This window comes from Bombina bombina, chromosome 2, assembly GCF_027579735.1.
Source record: "Bombina bombina isolate aBomBom1 chromosome 2, aBomBom1.pri, whole genome shotgun sequence".
NCBI lineage: Eukaryota > Metazoa > Chordata > Amphibia > Anura > Bombinatoridae > Bombina > Bombina bombina.
The window spans coordinates 603888583-603909497 of NC_069500.1; the positions used below are offsets into that span (position 1 = coordinate 603888583).

General features: G+C 39.5%; 1 protein-coding gene across 1 annotated transcript in view; it reads right to left on the reverse strand.

Annotated features, from left to right (window-relative positions):
* LOC128647196 (tight junction protein ZO-2) overlaps nt 1–10227 on the reverse strand; it is a 196944-nt gene extending 186717 nt beyond the window's left edge. The window contains exon 1 of the mRNA XM_053699978.1: nt 9978–10227. Coding sequence (XP_053555953.1) covers nt 9978–10058 — 81 coding nt within the window. The 5' untranslated portion in view covers nt 10059–10227. The remainder of the gene's footprint in view (nt 1–9977) is intronic.
* Between the last annotated feature and the right edge of the window lie 10688 nt (nt 10228–20915).

Sequence of the window (20915 nt, forward strand, 5' to 3'; positions counted from 1 at the left end):
AAAACCTTTATTACAGTTAACAGACAATCCTACACCCGAATTTCAGACTGTATTTTGTACATCGATGATGAATCTGGCTTCCTCCAATGATCGTTGCATGCCCCACAAGCTGGACGCCAATGGGAGCACACAACGATTGGAGGAGGCCAGATTCATCATCCATCTGAAAAATACAGTCTGAGATGTGGGCAGAGGATCAGCGGTTTGTTTACCATAACAAAATTAAGTATTTTTTTAAAAAGCGTGTTTGTAAAGTTTAATGAATAAAAGCACCCCTATTTTTATGAGTATTTTTAGTTACTGGGCTTTAATTCCTTAAACTTTACAATCACTTTAACCTTTTTAATGCAGTTATGGCGTTCTATTCTGTACTAACCACGCAGCCCTTTAGCGCTGTTAGGATGGAATAGAACGTCCTAGCTTTTCAGTTCTGTACTGAAGCCATTGGCGCTTCCAGGATGCGATCACTGTATTTCAATGTAGACAAATTAACCCTGTCATCAAAGGTTTAATGTGTTATCAATGGCTTGTTATACCAGCTGCAGTGGATTACATGTTTGTGAAATTGCTCCTTTAATTTTTTTTCTGCCTATTTAGAAAGAAAAAAATAAATAAATCTGAATTTGCCTACTGAAACCACTACACACTGTTGTAAAGAACATACCAATTAAAAAAGGGCAGAGCCTGCAGGAAAAATTGATATATCTAATTCTCATTATAATTGGTGGTTTCAAATAGCGAAATTGGCTATTTCAATTGCAGGAATAAACATAATGGAGTAATTTCCAAAGTAACAGGGAAGGCACGGGAGGTTGGGGATACAGAATAGTGTCCCTTTAACATTTATAATTGCTTATTTGCTTTCCAAACACTTCAACAAATCCGTTAACACAACTATATAAACATGTACCTAATGGAACATGGTGCAGAATGCCATTGGTAACTTGTAATATGACATTACCAGCATTTGGAGTAAGGGTTGGCGACTGCGTCTGGACCCAGTTTAGTGGCTGCAGAGTTAAAAACCACTAACCTCGTGTGTGTGTGTGTGGAACACTACTGAGCTGGTTACTGTGTGTGTGTGTGGGGAACACTACTGAGCTGGTTACGTGCCTTTCACTTTAGCAGGGGTAACATCATACGCAGCAGGTGCCAGTTATTTTAAAAAGAAAAACACACAACTGTGCAAATGTAATGGTTTAATTTTGATTGTGCCCTACAGGATAACAAAAAGTATATTTAGCTAGCTAGGAAAATATCTCTCAAAAATATGTTGACAACTCTAGAAATATAAAGTATGTTGGTATATCAAAAGCATTATAAAAACAAAAAAGGACAGAAATGTTTTTACATTGTAGTAAGGTAAATATTCAGAGTCTATATTGGCAGTAGTCAGCCGTTTATAAAGGGCCAACTCCCACTTCAGCAACATGGGATCGTCTTAATGCCAAAGCTTTGATCTGACTGTTTACATAGATCCCAGTCGTAAAAGGCTTGATATGCATTAGACATTAAAAAGGACATTAAACACAATTAATGTTAGATAGACTGAAGCATTCAAAGAAAAGATTAGGTTGAGAATAACATGTAGATGTATTTTTAAAAATGTTTAATTAGCCGTTTAAAAAAACGTTACACTTATTTTGTCAATATTTAGTGTCTATAGAACAATGGGAGCTGCCATGTTGCAAATAAGGTTACTTTCTCTGCTGTGGCCAATTAGTTACAAATAGGTCACTAGAGCAGAGCTTTCCAAACTTTTCATGTTGGTGACACACTTTTTAGACCTACATCATTTCGCGACACAGTAATTCAGTTGTACTAGCAAATAGGAGGTTAAACTAATTTGTTTAAAGAGATACGGACACATACATAAATAATATAATAACGAAATGTATTTATAAGTAACAATATGTAAGTATGTGCAAGAATTACAAAAAAAGTTTAATAACACCAATAGCTACTTACTATTTTAGTTGAAATAATTTTTTATTGAGTGCAATACAACATAAGAAAAAGAACAAACGTAATAAAAGTCCAAGCCACCATTGGCTCACCCGACACTGGGTGTTACATATCAGTAGATCCTGTTGCATCATAAAGACCCCCATACATCGAGTAGACCTACAGCAGTCTGTCCAATTGCACCTTATTTTACAAGTTTTACATCCACTATAGTATATCAACAGAATTTTATACAAGTATGTGGAAAAAGAGAAAAAATTTAAATTAAAAATAGTAGTAAAAACAAAAACAACCATAATAAACCTTTTAGATCACTGTGAACTCAACTCCTATCCTCCTTTCTCATGACGACTCATCCATGTCATAGGTTATTTAGTGACTCAAGTATTTATTAGTCTCCTAATCCTCCCCCTTTTTAGAGTTTAGCGAAGATCATTATTGGTTCCCCCCATTATCCAGTAGAACCAGACTTTGCTGAAAGTATCCATCTTATTTTGTAAATGGGCTGGTGTCTCATACATAGCGTATACGTTATTAATTTTATTGATAATCTCCGACCAATCTGGAAGCCCTATCTTCCAGTGGCTACTTACTATTTTAATAGGATGTATGAGGTTGATCGGATGAACACAGTTTCTGAATATTTAGTGGAATATTAGATAAAGACACTCGCATTTCATCATCAAGCATTTTTAAGCTTCCACTTCCTATCCATATATCAAGAGCAGGAGCAGCAATGCACTACTGGGAGCTAGCTGAGAAAAAACAAACACTTTGACTTCTGACTTCAGCTCAGTGAGCAAATAAAGAGGATACAAAGTCCTCAATAGAGGTGCGCTTGCGGCCACAAATACAGTAAAATCTCTAATGGCGAACGGCTGCTCTCTTCAGACACCAGGCGAATCAAAGGAGACCTAAAAAGGAAAAACAGAGGCGCCACATAGAACAGTATTGTCTATTCCAAATATAACAAGGATAACACAGAGCCTCTAATGTATGCCTCTCACCAGATGGAGCGTCACAACCGGAGTGCCGTACAGAGCAGTACGGGACCTTCTCAGTCGCCCGTAAGACACAGTGGCGGTGTCAGAACATGTCCAGAGCAGACAGGTGCTCGGGCAAGCCAATCAGAGGATCCAAGCCAGCCGTAAGTGGGCAAGTCTAGAAGTCCGTGAAATCAGACAGGAGCACAGATAGTGTAAAAGCACAATCTTTTATTTGTACGGACAATAGCAACGCGTTTCTCAGAAAGCATATAAGTCAGCTGTTTCATCAGGCTACACCCTCAGCTCTGCGAGTCTGACTGACTACTGCCCGCGCTGCAAACACACTGCTGTCCCACTCACTGACTACACATGCAATCACGAGCCGATTGAGGAGACTACACGTGCAGTCAGGAGCCAATGTGCTGCCAATGGTAATAGTTTCAGTTCCCACTGAGCTGCGCCATAGGTTAAGATGATCTGTGACCCACTAGGTATCAATCACGTGTCAACCATGTGATATGCGTAGCAGGCAGGCGGAAAGTCGGAAACCAAAAAAAAATTTTACAAAAATTTAAACTTAAAAGAAATTATTGCTGAAGCAGGGACACACCTACACACTGCCGCCGACACACTAACGTGTCACGACACACAGTTTGGAAAGCACTGCACTAGAGTGTGCAGTCAATGGCTGTATAGGATATAAAAGTGTTCTGCACTTGCATTTATAACAGGAACTATAAAGCTCACGATTTCAGAATAGAATTACAGGAAAAGGGGGCAAAATAAATAATGACAGTATATTGCAGAGGTGTGTGTATATATATATATATATATATATACACACACACACACATACATCACACACACACATGATTTATCATTTTATATTACTATCTCAAAGTGTTTAATGTCTCTTTAATGGGACATGAAACCAAACATGTTTATTTCATGATTCAAATAGAGCAGGTGATTTTATATAAAACTTTCCAATTAATTACTATTATCAAAATTTGCTTCATTCTCTTGGTATCCTTTATTGAATGAGCAGCTATGAACTACGGGTAGCTAGCTGGTGAACAAACGAAGAGGCATTTTTTGCAGCCACCAATCAGCATCTAGCTCCCAGCAATGCTACTCCTGAGCCTACCTAGGTATGCTTTTCATCTAAGGATACCAAGAAAACGAGGAAAATAGATAATAGAAGTCAATTAAAAAGCTTTTTAACCCTATAATGACCACAGCACTTTTGCATTTTCTGTCCGTTTGGGACCAAGGCTATTTTTATATTTTTGTGGTGTTGTTTGTGTTTAGCTGTAATTTTCCTCTTACTCAATTACTGTACCCACACATATTATATACTGTTTTTCTCGCCATTAAATGGACTTTCTAAAAGATACCATTATTTTCATCATATCTTATAATTTACTATAAAAAAAAAAAAAAATATAAAATTTGAGGGGAAAAAAAAAAAAAAAACAACACAATTTTTCTAACTTTGACCCCCAAAATCTGTTACACATCTACAACCACCAAAAAACACCCATGCTAAATAGTTTGTAAATTTTGTCCCGAGTTTAGAAATACCCAATGTTTACATGTTCTTTGCAAGTTATAGGGCAATAAATACAAGTAGCACTTTGCTATTTCCAAACCACTTTTTTTCAAAATTAGCACTAGTTACATTGGGACACTGATATCTTTCAGGAATCCCTGAATATCCATTGACATGTATATATTTTTTTAGAAGACATCCCAAAGTATTGATCTAGGCCCATTTTGGTATATTTCATGCCACCATTTCACCGCCAAATGAGATCAAATAAAAAATGTTTTCACTTTTTCACAATTTTTTTTCACAAACTTTAGGTTTCTCACTGAAATTATTTGCAAACAACTTGTGCAATTATGGCACAAATGGTTGTAAATGCTTCTCTGGGATCCACTTTGTTCATAAATAGCAGACCTATATGGCTTTGGCATTTTTTTTTGGTAATTAGAAGGTCGCTGAATGCCACTGCGCACCACACGTGTATTATGCCCATCAGTGGAGGGGTTAATTAGGAAGCATGTAGGGAGCTTCTAGGGTTAATTTTAGTTTTAGTTTAGTGTAGTAGACAACCCCAAGAATTGATCTAGGCCCATCTTGGTATATTTCATGCCACCATTTCACCGTCAAATGCGATCAAATTAAAAAAAAAAAAAAATGTTCACTTTTTCACAATTTTAGGTTTCTCACTGAAATTATTTACAAACAACTTGTGCAATTATGGCACAAATGGTTGTAAAAGCTTCTCTGGGATCCCCTTTGTTCATAAATAGCAGACATATATGGCTTTGGCATTGCTTTTTGGTAATTAGAAGGCCACGAAATGCCACTGCGCACAACACGTGTATTATGCCCAGCAGTGAAGGGGTTAATTAGGGAGCTTGTAGGGTTAAGTTTAGCTTTAGTGTAGTAGACAACCCAAAGTATTGATCTAGGCCCATTTTGGTATATTTCATGCCACCATTTCCCCGCCAAATGCGATCAGATAAAAAAAAAAATTCACTTTTTCACAAACTTTACTTTTCTCACTGAAATTATTTACAAACAGCTTGTGCAATTATGGCACAAATGGTTGTAAATGCTTCTCTGGGATCCCCTTTGTTCATAAATAGCAGACATATATGGCTTTGGCGTTGCTTTTTGGTAATTAGAAGGCCACGAAATGCCGCTGCGCATCACACGTGTATTATGCCCAGCAGTGAAGGGGTTAATTAGGTAGCATGTAGGAAGCTTGCAGGGTTAATTTTAGCTTTAGTGTAGAGATCAGCCTCCCACCTGACACATTAGACCCCCTGATCCCTCCCAAACAGTGCTCTTCCCTCTCCCACCCCACAATTGTCCCCGCCATCTTAAGTACTGGCAGAAAGTCTGCCAGTACTAAAATAAGGTATTTTTAAAAAATAAAAAAAAAATGTAAATTTTTTTAGCATATTTACATATGCTGATGTGTAGGATACCCCCCTTAGCCCCCAACCTCCCTGATCCCTCCCAAACAGCTCTCTAACCCTCCCCCTCTGCCTTAATGGGAGCCATCTTGGGTACTGGCAGCTGTCTGCCAGTACCCAGTTTCTGCAAAAAAATGCTTTTTAATTATTTTTTCTTTTTTTTTTCTGTAGTGTAGCTTCCCCCCAAAGAACAACCCCCCTCCACCTCCCAGATCGATTTTAAAAAAAAAAATACTTTTACCCAAATTTTATTTTTAATTGTTTTCTGTAGTGTAGCCGTTCCCACCTGCATCCACCCCGTGCACGCGCCCGACCCCACCCTCCCGCATCAGTGCGCGCCCCCCCCGACTATCCCGCCCCCTCAACGTCATATGGCCCATTGATGGCCGCCCACCCGCCTCCCACGTAAGCTCCCACCCACCAACGATACCGGCCATCGATGTCCGGTGCAGAGAGGGCCACAGAGTGGCTCTCTCTGCATCGGATGGCCAAGGGGGGTTATTGCAGGATGCCTCGATATCAAGGCATCACTGCAATAACCGGAGAGCGGCTGGAATCGATCAGGATCGCTTCCAGCTGCTTTCCAGACCAAGGACGTACGCCATACGTCCTCGGTCATTAACTGCAAAACAGTGCTGTTTATACCAGGCATTTGCATTTGGCAGTTTTGTTGGCTGTTGAATGTGGAAGAAGGTAGTTGCTCTTGGCATTCAGCATTTTTCGGAGCAGAATTTTATCTTGTGAAAGTACAACACACTAAGATCTGTATTTTTTTTATTCTTATTTTTTTTTTTTTTTTTTTTTAAACAGAAGAGCATGGCTCCAGGTCCATAAATGGGCCCCGTATACTATACCGGTGAACACAAGGTTCCTGGCTTGAGAACCTGTCTGGCCGAATCGCAGTGTACGTAAGTGCGCATATAATGCCGTCCCCTTCTCTCGTGCAAGAAGGGCCTGTCAATAACTCCGAATGAACATGTTCAGGATGATTTCTACAAGCCAAATCAGAGGTTGAGTCTAAAAAGCAAGCGGTCTGGTAACCGCAGCTTCTCACAGCCTGCCCTGCAAACTTACGCTGCTTAGTACATCGAGCCAAATACATAAACAAAGCTAATCACGTCCCCTAGGGTACTAGAAGAGGTGACCAGACTGAATATGCAGAAGCATTCAAACCCCAGGCACTGCCATATGCACAAACCCATAGGCACTACCGCACCCTTATGCATGCCCCATAAGCACTTTTACATCCTTGCACAATCACCCTATGGGCACTCTTTCATCCTTAAAAACTCTCCCAGATGTTTGCGTTTGTACTAAAACAATTGATATCATGCAAATGAAAAAGTAATTTGCACACAATAAAATATTTATTCCCTGGAAAAAAAAAATGTTTAAATTTAAACTGAAACTAAAACTGCAGTACTGTATTGGTTTTGTAATGACTGTACATTCTTAGCGACGGATAACAATTACTGCCTCTGCTTAAAAGGGACAGTTCACCCAAAAAAATTCTCCCCTTTAAATTATTCCCAATGATCCTTTTAACCTGCTAGAGTGTATTAAATTGGTTACAAGTAGCTCCTTTACTCCTATTTCAGCATTTGATATTGCCACCGACACTGAAAAAATTAATACTGGAGTATATATAGGCTATTGAATAGCCTAAGTATACACAGACAGCAGAAGAGATTAAACTCTCAGTGGGATGCAGGATAGTTAAGTAATAAAATGATAATTTTCCATTGTTCTCTCCATGTATTGAGCTTTGGTGTTCCAGCCAAATAAAAGATAAGGAAGCAAGTCTGTTTACACAAACTTAGAACATAATGAGATCTGATATCACCTTTAAGTTCAACCCATTGTAATAGGCTGTGGTTTCAAAGCACAAAATCAGCTACTTCATATACACAAATAAGCATGAAAATGGAATTTCTCAAATATTTTATACTCTGCAGTTGGTATAACAAGTCATTTAAAATACATTAATGGAAAAACAATTTTACAGTGTACTGTTCCTTTAACTGATGGAGATGAATACTTCTGCAAGTGTGACAAAAGAAGGTTTTATTCAGGCCAAGTACATGTTTATGACATTTTAAGCTATGAAAAAGTAGACTACATTGCCCCTTTAAAGTACATGAAACCCAAAAATGTTTCTTTCATGATTCTGACAGAGCATGCAATTTAAAATAATATATGTTATGCTATCAGTTTTGCAAATAAACCTAAGAGACACAGAATTGGAGGTGTGTACCATTTTATTAAGCTCTAAAGGGACATGAAACTCAAAAAAATTCTTTCAGGATTCAGATAGAGAATACAATTCTAAACAACTTTCCAATGTACTTCTATTATTTAATTTGCTTCATTCTCTCGTTATCCTTTGCTGAAAAGTTTATCTAGGCAAGCTCAGGAGCAGCAGAGAACCTAGATTCTAGCTGTTGATTGGTGGATGCATATTTATACCGATTGTGATTGGCTCACCCATGTGTTCAGTTAGAAACCATTAGTTCAATGCTGCTCCTTCAACAAATGATACCAAGAGAATGAAACAAATTAGATAATAGAAGTAAATTAGAAAGTGGTTTTAAAAAAAAATGGTATTCTCTATCTGAATCCTGAAAGAAAAAATGTGGGTTTCATTTCCCTTTAAAAAAAATGGCATCCCTGATACTCTTAAAGAGGATAAAATGTTCCCTTCAGGAACATATCCTCCATATTACAACGCAAAAATACCTGCACACACTGCGATCTTACCTCTTAAAGGTCCTTTAAAGTAAAATAAATGACACTAATTCACGACTAGTAAACCTGTACCTCTGTTTTTAAACTCTGCAAAGAAGTACCACTTGGGATCCGCAGAGCACTGCTGGTCCCGAGCAGAACCTGCTGATGATTCAGTAAGCAGCACTAGTTACACAGCATTTGTTTTAACCACTGGTTTTCAAACCTGAACTCAGGCCTCCCCAAAAGGCCAGATTTTCAGGATTACCTTGGGTGAGAGTTGGTAAAATAACCATGTTTACTAATCAGCTGGTTATTTCACCTCTGCTCCAGTTCAGATATTCTGAAAAACTGGCCTGTTAGGGAGGCCTGAGGACAGATTTGAAAACCAGTGGTTTAACCCATTTGCGGGAGTTAAATACATAGAGATGCAGGGTCTATAGTTTTTAAACTGCATGCACCAACGAATTAGAGTATGTATTTATTTAAACTAAAATAGACCTTTAAAAGCATTGCCCATTCCCTACAACAAACAGTAGGTTTAAAGATTTTTTTTCTCTTTCAATAAATGCAGGCCCGGACTGGCCATAAAGCATACAGGGCTGGTGGCTCTTATATGGGCCTTGCTGATATATGCTTATGGCTACCTTGCTGACAGAGGTCTAGTGGATGTGGGCTACTCCACCTTTAAATGCCCAGGCCTAGTTTTGGTCCCAGTCCAGTACTGAATAAAGGGGTTTTATACAGTGCTATGTTTGTTCAAAATTGAGGCACACATGTGGCCCTTAGTTTCCCATCACAGCAAAAAGTACTACAAAATACAGGTCCTGCAACTGTCTCTTATTGTGCAATACAACAAAGTTTTTACTGAGACCTGCAATATGAATGTAAGAACATCTTTACATTGAACCCCAAAATAATGTTGCAGATTAGTGAGCTGATCACAATTAAGACTGATACAAGTTATGGTGAAACTGCTAGAAGCGTGTATCAACACTACAAAGTATTGCTCATGTCCACTGCAATATATATATATATATATATATATATATATATATATATATATATATATATAGTCACAGGGTCATTTGATATTATTTACTTAATTTCACTGCGCTGTTTTTGTCTCTTACCAAGTGGTTCAATGATTCATCAAACTTTAACATAAAAAAACACCTGCGTTTTGCAACAATACACAAGTACTGCAGCAAACAAACGCAACACTATTAGATGGTCCCTGTGATACCTGCAGCGAGTGATGCAGCCATACACAACCATAGACCAACATACCCCTGATCCCATAGTACTTACACCGAGCCATGCTGACAAATTCTTGCTGTGGTGATTATTAGGGTGCTGATGTGGGAATAACCTGTCTCCTCTCATGGGCATCTCCGCTTCCTGGATCTCGCAAAATGCTGGGAAATGTACTGCTTTTTATCACATTAGCTGATTTGTTTTGTTGGGGGGGGGGGTTCCGTTTAAATTGTGACCAACATTACAGAAGCTTTTCATTTATCTGATCGATACTTTTCTGTTTGAGTGAAACATCCCATACACAAGCAGCCTAAGCCTTGAGCACTGCTGTGATCCCTCCTCCTCCTCTGCCAAGTGTAAACTCCCCAGGGGCAACCTTCCAGCGGACCTCTACCATCACACCATAACGGGGGTATTTACACTTTTAGTCTTGGGACTGTATCCACCGACTTTTCTTTAGGTTTCTCTCAACTTTAATACGATATAAATTATATACTAAATGGAATAAAGAACCTGGGAATATTAAATGATGACAGCAGGAGAAAATGTAATGAAGTAGCCCTTGGAGAGAGTGGTCACCTATCTTGACCAGTGGTTCAGTCTAAGAGCAGCCAACTCTGTAAGATTAAGCTGGAAGTTTCAAAGCAAACTAAGTAGGAGGGGGAGAAACCAAACTGCAGAGTCCAGGGATGAGTTGCTGAGGGAGGGGTAAACAATGCTGTGTGATAGACAGAGTAAATACAGGCATGGGTAGTAAAAAAACAGGTTTACTATCGTGTTATCACTTTTTAGACTCTCAAGTATTATCTGCAATTTCGGAAACTAGTAACATGAATCAGTAATTTATTAGTTGTTATAATATGGGTTTTCAAGCAATGTGTAAACAGAATATGACAGTAAAATCTTATGGTGACACTAATATGTGTCATTCTATTTACTAATTGCAGTAGAATCCCAACAATGAGCTAAATGCACACCTCTTGTGAAATTATTCAGGCGTCACGTGGGTCTTGATGTTTAACTCAGGAATTGTAACGTGTTCGGTGAGTAACTCAGGAAACTACGTAATCGTATTTTCTTGGGTTGTGATAAAAGCTTTCTCAAAAGGCAGCTGAGCAAAAATCCAAAAACATCAGTTTGCTGGCCAGTTTATATTTATAAATAGCAAACCATATAGGTTTTGTTTTAAAAAACCCTTATTGAATGCAAATTGCCTTGTGCCTGAGAATAATGAGACATTGTGTGTATGTCTCCCTGTATCATGGAGGTGATTCTATTGGATTCTCTACATAAAACTGCATTAAAGAGACAAAATAATATAATATGTACTTTAATTTATACTGCAGTGCCTTGCCATTAACCCTTTCTTTTTAGTTTCTGAATTGTAAAGCTCTAACTCCCTTCACACGTTTCCTACTATGGCTGTATCTGTTTATTGTTCTTTTGATAAAATGCAAAAGTGAATAGGGATTATCTGCTGGAGCATGCCTAGAAGTTGTGAACTCAGTTGAAATACAATGCCTGTGTCACTCTAAACACTGATAAGAGGGGTGGAGTTGGCTGCTCCAGGCAGTTTAGCTATGTAATTCATTTTGCTTTTTTTAAAAAACATAATTTATGCTTACCTGATAAATTTATTTCTCTTGTAGTGTGTTCAGTCCACGGGTCATCCATTACTTATGGGATATATTCTCCTTCCCAACAGGAAGTTGCAAGAGGATCACCCAAGCAGAGCTGCTATATAGCTCCTCCCCTCACATGTCATATCCAGTCATTCGACCGAAACAAGACGAGAAAGGAGAAACTATAGGGTGCAGTGGTGACTGGAGTTATAATTTAAAATTTAGAACCTGCCTCAAAAAGACAGGGCGGGCCGTGGACTGAACACACTACAAGAGAAATAAATTTATCAGGTAAGCATAAATTATGTTTTCTCTTGTTAAGTGTGTTCAGTCCACGGGTCATCCATTACTTATGGGATACCAATACCAAAGCTAAAGTACACGGATGATGGGAGGGACAAGGCAGGAACATTAAAAAGAAGGAACCACTGCCTGTAGAACCTTTCTCCCAAAAACAGCCTCCGAAGAAGCAAAAGTGTCAAATTTGGAAAATTTGGAAAAAGTAAAAAGTTGCAGCCTTGCAAATCTGTTCAACAGAGGCCTCATTCTTAAAGGCCCAGGTGGAAGCCACAGCTCTAGTGGAATGAGCTGTAATTCTTTCAGGAGGCTGCTGTCCAGCAGTCTCATAGGCTAAGCGTATTATGCTACGAAGCCAAAAAGAGAGAGAGGTAGCCAAAGCCTTTTGACCTCTCCTCTGCCTAGAGTAAACGACAAACAGAGAAGAAGTTTGTCGAAAATCTTTAGTTGCCTGTAAGTAGAACTTCAGGGCACGGACCACGTCTAGATTATGCAAAAGACGTTCCTTCTTTGAAGAAGGATTAGGACATAACGATGGAACAACAATCTCTTCATTGATATTCCTGTTAGAAACAACCTTAGGTAAAAACCCAGGTTTAGTACGCAAGACTACCTTGTCTGAATGAAAGATCAGATAAGGAGAATCACAATGTAAGGCAGATAACTCAGAGACTCTTCGAGCCGAGGAAATAGCCATTAAAAACAGAACTTTCCAAGATAAAAGCTTAATATCAATGGAATGAAGGGGTTCAAACGGAACACCCTGAAGAACTTTAAGAACCAAGTTTAAGCTCCACGGAGGAGCAACAGTTTTAAACACAGGTTTAATCCTAGCCAAAGCCTGACAAAAAGCCTGGACGTCTGGATTCTCTGCCAGACGCTTGTGTAAAAGAATAGACAGAGCAGAAATCTGTCCCTTTAGCGAACTAGCGGATAAGCCCTTTTCTAAACCCTCTTGTAGAAAAGACAATATCCTAGGAATCCTAACCTTACTCCATGAGTAACTCTTGGATTCACACCAATATAAATATTTACGCCATATCTTGTGGTAAATTTTTCTCGTAACAGGTTTCCGAGCCTGTATTAATGTATCAATAACCGAATCCGAAAACCCACGCTTTGATAAAATCAAGCGTTCAATTTCCAAGCAGTCAGCCTCAGAGAAATTAGGTTTGGATGGTTGAAAGGACCCTGGATTAGAAGGTTCTGCCTCAGGGGTAGAGACCATGGTTGACAGGACGACATGTCCACTAGGTCTGCATACCAGGTCCTGCGTGGCCACGCAGGCGCTATCAGAATCACCAATGCTCTCTCCTGTTTGATCCTGGCAATCAGTCGAGGTAGCAACGGAAAAGGTGGAAACACATAAGCTATGTTGAAAACCCAAGGGGCTGCTAGTGCATCTACCAGCACCGCACCCGGGTCCCTGGACCTGGATCCGTAACAAGGAAGCTTGGCGTTCTGGCGAGATGCCATGAGATCCAGATCCGGTTTGCCCCAACGACAAATCAGTTGAGCAAATACCTCCGGGTGAAGTTCCCACTCCCCCGGATGAAAGGTCTGTCGACTTAGAAAATCCGCCTCCCAGTTCTCCACGCCTGGGATGTAGATCGCCGACAGGTGGCAAGAGTGAGACTCTGCTCAGCGAATTATCTTCGAGACTTCCAACATCGCTAGGGAACTCCTGGTTCCCCCTTGATGATTGATGTAAGCCACAGTCGTGATGTTGTCCGACTGAAATCTGATGAACCTCAGTGTTGCTAACTGAGGCCAAGTTAGAAGAGCATTGAATATTGCTCTTAATTCTAGAATGTTTATCGGGAGGAGTCTCTCCTCCTGAGTCCATGATCCCTGAGCCTTCAGGGAGTTCCAGACTGCTCCCCAGCCTAGTAGGCTGGCATCTGTTGTTACAATCGTCTAATCTGGTCTGCAAAAAGTCATTCCTTTGGACAGATGAACCTGTGACAACCACCAGAGAAGAGAATCTCTGGTCTCCTTGTCCAGATTTAGCAAAGGGGACAGATCTGAGTAATCCCCGTTCCATTGACTTAGCATGCATAGTTGCAGCGGTCTGAGATGTAGGCGCGCAAATGGCACTATGTCTATTGCCGCGACCATTAAGCCGATTACTTCCATGCACTGAGCTACTGATGGGCTTGGAATGGAGTGAAGGACACGGCAAGCATTGAGAATCTTTGATAACCTGGACTCCGTCAGGTAAATCTTCATCTCTACAGAATCTATAAGAGTCCCTAGAAAAGGGACCCTTGTGAGTGGTAACAGAGAACTCTTCTCCACGTTCACTTTCCACCCATGCGACCTCAGAAATGCTAGAACTATCTCTGTATGAGACTTTGCATTTTGAAAACTTGACGCTTGTATCAGAATGTCGTCTAGGTACGGAGCCACCGCTATGCCTCGTGGTCTTAGTACCGCCAGAAGTGAGCCCAGAACCTTTGCAAAAATTCTCGGGGCCGTAGCTAACCCGAAGGGAAGAGCTACAAACTGGTAATGCCTGTCTAGAAAGGCAAACCTTAGGTACCGATAATGATCTTTGTGAATCGGTATATGAAGGTAGGCATCCTTTAAGTCCACTGTGGTCATATATTGACCCTCTTGGATCATGGGTAGGATGGTCCGAATGGTTTCCATCTTGAACGACGGAACCCTTAGGAATTTGTTTAAGATTTTTAAGTCTAAGATTGGTCTGAAAGTTCCCTCCTTCTTGGGAACCACAAACAGATTTGAATAAAACCCTTGCCCCGTTCCGTTCGCGGAACTGGGTGGATCACTCCCATCACTAAGAGGTCTTGTACACATTGTAGAAATGCCTCTTTCTTTACTAGGTTTGTTGATAACCTTGACAGATGAAACCTCCCTTGTGGAGGAGAAGTTTTGAAATCCAGAAGGTATCCCTGAGATATAATCTCCAACGTCCAGGGATCCTGTACATCTCTTGCCCAAGCCTGGGCGAAGAGAGAAAGTCTGCCCCCCACTAGATCCGTCTCCGGAAAGGGGGCCCTGTCTTCATGCTGTCTTAGGGGCGGAAGTAGGCTTTCTGGCCTGCTTGCCCTTGTTCCATGACTGGTTGCCTTTCCAACCCTGTCTGTAACGAGCAGTAGTTCCTTCCTGTTTTGGAGCGGAGGAAGTTGATGCTGCTCCTGCCTTGAAATTACGAAAGGCACGAAAATTAGACTGTTTGGCCTTTGATTTGGCCCTGTCCTGAGGAAGGGTGTGGCCCTTACCTCCAGTAATGTTAGCAATAATTTCCTTCAAGCCGGGCCCGAATAAGGTCTGCCCTTTGAAAGGAATGTTTAGTAGTTTAGACTTAGAAGTTACATCTGCTGACCAGGATTTAAGCCATAGCGCTCTGCGCGCCTGTATGGCGAATCCGGAATTCTTAGCCGTAAGTTTGGTTAAATGCACTACGGCATCCGAAACAAACGCATTAGCCAGCTTAAGGGTTCTAATCTTGCTCAAAGATTCATCCAATGGTGCTGTGCGAATCGCCTCTTCCAGAGACTCAAACCAGAATGCCGCTGCAGCAGTGACAGACGCAATGCATGCAAGAGGCTGTAATATAAAACCTTGTTGAACAAACATTTTCTTAAGGTAACCCTCTAATTTTTTATCCATTGGATCTGAGAAAGCACAGCTATCCTCCACCGGGATAGTGGTACGCTTGGCTAAAGTAGAAACTGCTCCCTCCACCTTAGGGACCGTCTGCCATAAGTCTCGTGTGGTGGCGTCTATAGGGAACATTTTTCTAAATATCGGAGGAGGGGAAAAAGGCACACCGGGTCTATCCCACTCCTTGCTAATAATCTCTGTAAGCCTCTTTGGTATAGGAAAAACGTCAGTACACACCGGTACCGCATAGTATTTATCCAGCCTACATAATTTCTCTGGGATTGCCACCGTGTCACAATCATTCAGAGCCGCTAACACCTCCCCTAGCAACACGCGGAGGTTCTCAAGCTTAAATTTAAAATTTGAAATTTCTGAATCCGGTCTCCCCGAATCAGAACCGTCACCCACAGAATGAAGCTCTCCGTCCTCATGTTCTGCAAATTGTGACGCAGTATCAGACATGGCTCTCGTGTCATCGGCGCGCTCTGTCCTTAACCCAGAGCTGTCGCGCTTGCCTCTTAACTCGGTCATATTGTATAATACTTCTTTCATAACATTAGCCATATCATGTAAAGTGATTTGTAAGGGCCTTGATGTACTTGGCGCCTCAATCTTACGCACCTCCCGAGCGGGAGACGAAGGTACTGACACGTGAGGAGAGTTAGACGGCATAACTTCCCCCTCGTTGTCTGGTGATAATTTCTTTATCGGTACAGATTGACTTTTATTCAAAGTAATATCAATACAATTGGTACACATATTTCTATTGGGCTCCACATCGGCTTTTAACCCCTTAAGGACCAGCGACGTACCCTGTATGTCGCTGGCCTTTTTTTGTGACTTGATTGTTTTATAGCGTGGTCTTGCCCCAGCGTTGAGACTGCTTTATTCCACAAAGCCTGCTGGAGGGAGGGCATTAATAGCGTGTTCTTGCTAGACTTGTGCTATTATGTCCTGAAAAAACACTTAACGACCAGTGACATACAGGGTACATTGTGGTCATTAAGGGGTTAAACATAATGAACAAGCAGATTCCTCTGTATCAGACATGTTTAAACAGACTAGCAATGAAGCTAGCAAGTTTGGAAATTACTTAAATAAGTTTACAAGCAATATAAAAAACGCTGAAGCGCTTTTGTAAAAAACACAATTGAATAACAAAGAACTAGTTCAGTTATAGTCAACAATTCTTTAAATGTATTAATTAGCAGAGGATTGCACCCATTAGCAAAAGGATGATTAACCCCTCAGTACCCAAAAAACGGATATCAAATTAAGATTTAACGCTTTTATCACAGTCCAACACACTGTCACAGGTCTGCTGTGACTGATTACCTCCCTCAAAAACGAATTTTGAAGATCCCTGAGCTCTCTGGAGACGTCCTGGATCAAAGAGGAAGAAGCAGGAAGACTGTGCTAGAATTTTAACTGCGCAACAAGGCGCTAAAAAAAGGTCCCTCCCACTCCTATTACAACAGTGGGAGACCTGATATAACGGTTTCTATGCAGAAATATACGTTAGCCGTGTGGAAAAAAATCATGCCCAAAAAGATTTATCACCAAAGTACCTCACAAAACAATTAACATGCCAGTAAACATTTTAAAAAACAACATTTCAGATGCTGTGTAAAGTTATTACTAAGCCTGCTACCAGTCGCTTCTACTGCAGTTAAGGCTCACACATTATATCAGTATTAACAGTATTTTTTCAGTCAAATTCTAGTCCCTAGAAAATAACTCTACTGTGCATACATTTATCAGCCTGATACCAGTCACTACTACTGCAGTGTTTTCTTAGTCAATTCCATTCCCAGAAAATATTGTACTGCACATACCTCATTTGCGGGAGACCCCGCATGCTATTCCCATTTTTTGAAGTTACCCCACTCCTCAGAATGTCGAGAACAGCCAGTGGATCTTAGTTACGCCTGCTAAGATCATAGAAAACGCAGGCAGTTTCTTCTTCCAAATACTGCCTGAGATAGAAAAACAGCACACTCCGGTGCCATTTAAAATAACAAACTTTTGATTGAAGAATAATTAAGTAAAAACTCCAGCTCCTCTCGCGACCTCCTTCTTTGTTGAGGGTTGCAAGAGAATGACTGGATATGACATGTGAGGGGAGGAGCTATATAGAAGCTCTGCTTGGGTGATCCTCTTGCAACTTCCTGTTGGGAAGGAGAATATATCCCATAAGTAATGGATGACCCGTGGCCTGAACACACTTAACAAGAGAAAAATTATTTTAAAATACTTGCCAGCAAATTTTAAATAATTTTTTTATGCAAACTATTTGAAATTATTTACCCCTTTTAGGATATGCACAGATCTCAACCTGTTTTATGGCACTTTAATTATAGATGCAAATTCGCACCAAAAACAGTCACAACAAAAAGTACTGTACATAGAAATATTTTGAAACTTTATAGAGGTAAAAAGCAAATCATGAGCACTTCAGAGATAATTCTGCAACCTTTAGCAGTTCATTGGTGAGTTGCAAACACAAAAATCAGCAAAAAAGCATTGAATATAAAAACTATGCAGCAGTTAACGTATTTGTTGCCCATTTTGAGGTTCTTAAAAACATTTCTAAACCACTCAAAAATACATCATTAGGTTAAATATGCAACCAGAATTGAAATTTAAGAGCCAGTAAAAAAAAAAAAAAAAAAAGGTTGAGCCAGTTGCACACTTGTTTAGAGAGTCACAAGGCATTGATAAAAATATAAACAGTGTGTGTGTATGTATGTGTATATATTGCAAAAAAAGAGCCACTCCCACTCAAGTGGCATCTACCAGGGTGCAGGCAAATATAGGTATACAATTAGAAGAAGGCATGCACTCACTGGATTTGTGAAAGTAAAGTGCTTTTATTGGCACATCAAAAAACAGGTAACGTTTCAAGAATCAATCATCCCTTCATCAGACCAAGTGAAAAGTGAACAAACAAAAGTGAACAAAACAAGTGTTAGTAGCCCCTCCCCCTAATCAAAACAAAACGGCCCCATTTTGAACATGTGATGCATATGTTTTCAACATTGACATAACCGCTTTTATGCCAATCAGAAATATACAACAATAGACAATGAACATAAAAGTACAAAATACAAATTACAAATACTTCTCATAAGCAAATCTAAACTGAATAGCATTGATGCAAACTGTGTAATATAACATATAAGGCCTGAATCAGTGCACACAAATATATCAATAGTGATCTATATCCACCTGTTATAAATGAAATAAAATCTAATAGAGTGGGGGCTACATCGTTGACACTTAATAGGAGGTTCTATGAAGTGTTACTCTCAGGGTCCGTTTTTGGCAACGCCCACGATGCACGTGTGGCAGTTTTGGTATACGCAATGGCTACAATGTATACTGAATTGAGTAAGTACTTTTTCTGATTAACGTTGCTTGAACTACAGCAAAATATGATTAGATTACTATTACTATATTAATACTATTGATATATTTTTGTGCACTGATTCTGCCCTTATATGTTATATTACACAGTTTGCATCAATGCTATTCAGTTTAGATTTGCTTATAAGAAGTATTTGCATTTTGTACTTTTACTTTTATGTTCATTGTCTATTGTTGTATATTTCTGATTGGCATACAAGGGGTTATGTCAATGTTTAAAACATATGCATCAAATGTTCAAAATGGGGCTGTCCTGTTCTGATTAGGGGGAGGGGCTAACACTTGATTTAAACACCTTTGTTCACTTTTCACTTGGTTTGATAAAGGGGTGATTGATCCCCGAAACGTTACCTGTTTTTTGATGTGCCAATAAAAGCACTTCACAAATCCAGTGAGTGCATGCCTTCTTCTAGTTTATATATATATATATATATATATATATATATATATATATATATATATATATAGCTGAGCTATGACTACGGCCGTGAGCCGAAACATGTCAGCAGCATTCTCTCATGCTTGAATTGTTTTTTCATTGTTTTTTCATGTCACCTCCGTATTTTAAGATGTGTTGGACACAATGAATTTTTCATTTTTTTAAATCGCTATTGCACTTCTGCTGAAGTTTTTTACTGCTTTATTTATATATATATATATATATATATATATATATATATATATATATATATATATACCTCCCAACATTTCAAAAGAGGGACAAGTCCTATATTTTAATACTCTTAGGCAGCAAATCAAACACAAGCTCAAACCACTGATATAGCTATGTGAGCTCTATATTTAATTAGCCTTTGCAGAGACATTGCTAAATATTTTTATCTTAATTGGACATTTAATAATAGATTCTTTAAAACTGTTCTCTGCATTCCCCATTAATATTCTAGATTCTGGCCTTTAAATTCAGCAAAAATTCACAGTAACACACTACATAGCATACACACTACATAGTATACACTTACACATGCAGATACACACACACACGCTACACAGCATACACTTATACATGCAGATACACTACATAGCATACACTTATACATGCAGATACACACACACACTACATAGCATACACTTAAACATGTAGATACACACACTACATAGCATACACTTATACATGCAGACACACACTACACAGCATACACTTATACATGCAGACACACACACTACATAGCATACACTTATACATGCAGACACACACACTACACAGCATACACTTATACATGCAGACACACACACTACACAGCATACACTTATACATGCAGATACACACACTACACAGCATACACTTATACATGCAGATACACCACACACACTACATAGCATACACTTATACATGCAGACACACACACACACTACACAGCATACACTTATACATGCAGATACACCACACACACTACATAGCATACACTTATACATGCAGATACACACACAAACACACACTACATAGCGTACACTTAAACATGTAGATAAACACACACGCTACATAGCATACACTTATACATGCAGACACACACACTACATAGCATACACTTACACATGCAGATACACACACACACTACACAGCATACACTTATACATGCAGACACACACACTACATAGCATACACTTACACATGCAGATACACAGTGTGTTTGTGGGGGCTACATCGTTGACACCTAATAGGAGGTTCTATGAAGTGTTTCTCTCAGATATACACACACACACTGCATAGCATACACGTATACATGCATGCTAAATATTTTAATTGGACATTTAATAATAGATTCTTTAAAACTGTTCTCTGCATTCCCCATTAATATTCTAGATTCTGGCCTTTAAATTCAGCAAAAATTCACAGTAACACACTACATAGCATAGACTTATACAGGCAGATACACACACTACACAGCATACACTTAAACATGCAGATACACAGACACTACATAGGTTCCCCTTTACATGCAGATACACACACACTACATAGCATACACTTATACATGCAGATACACACTTATACATA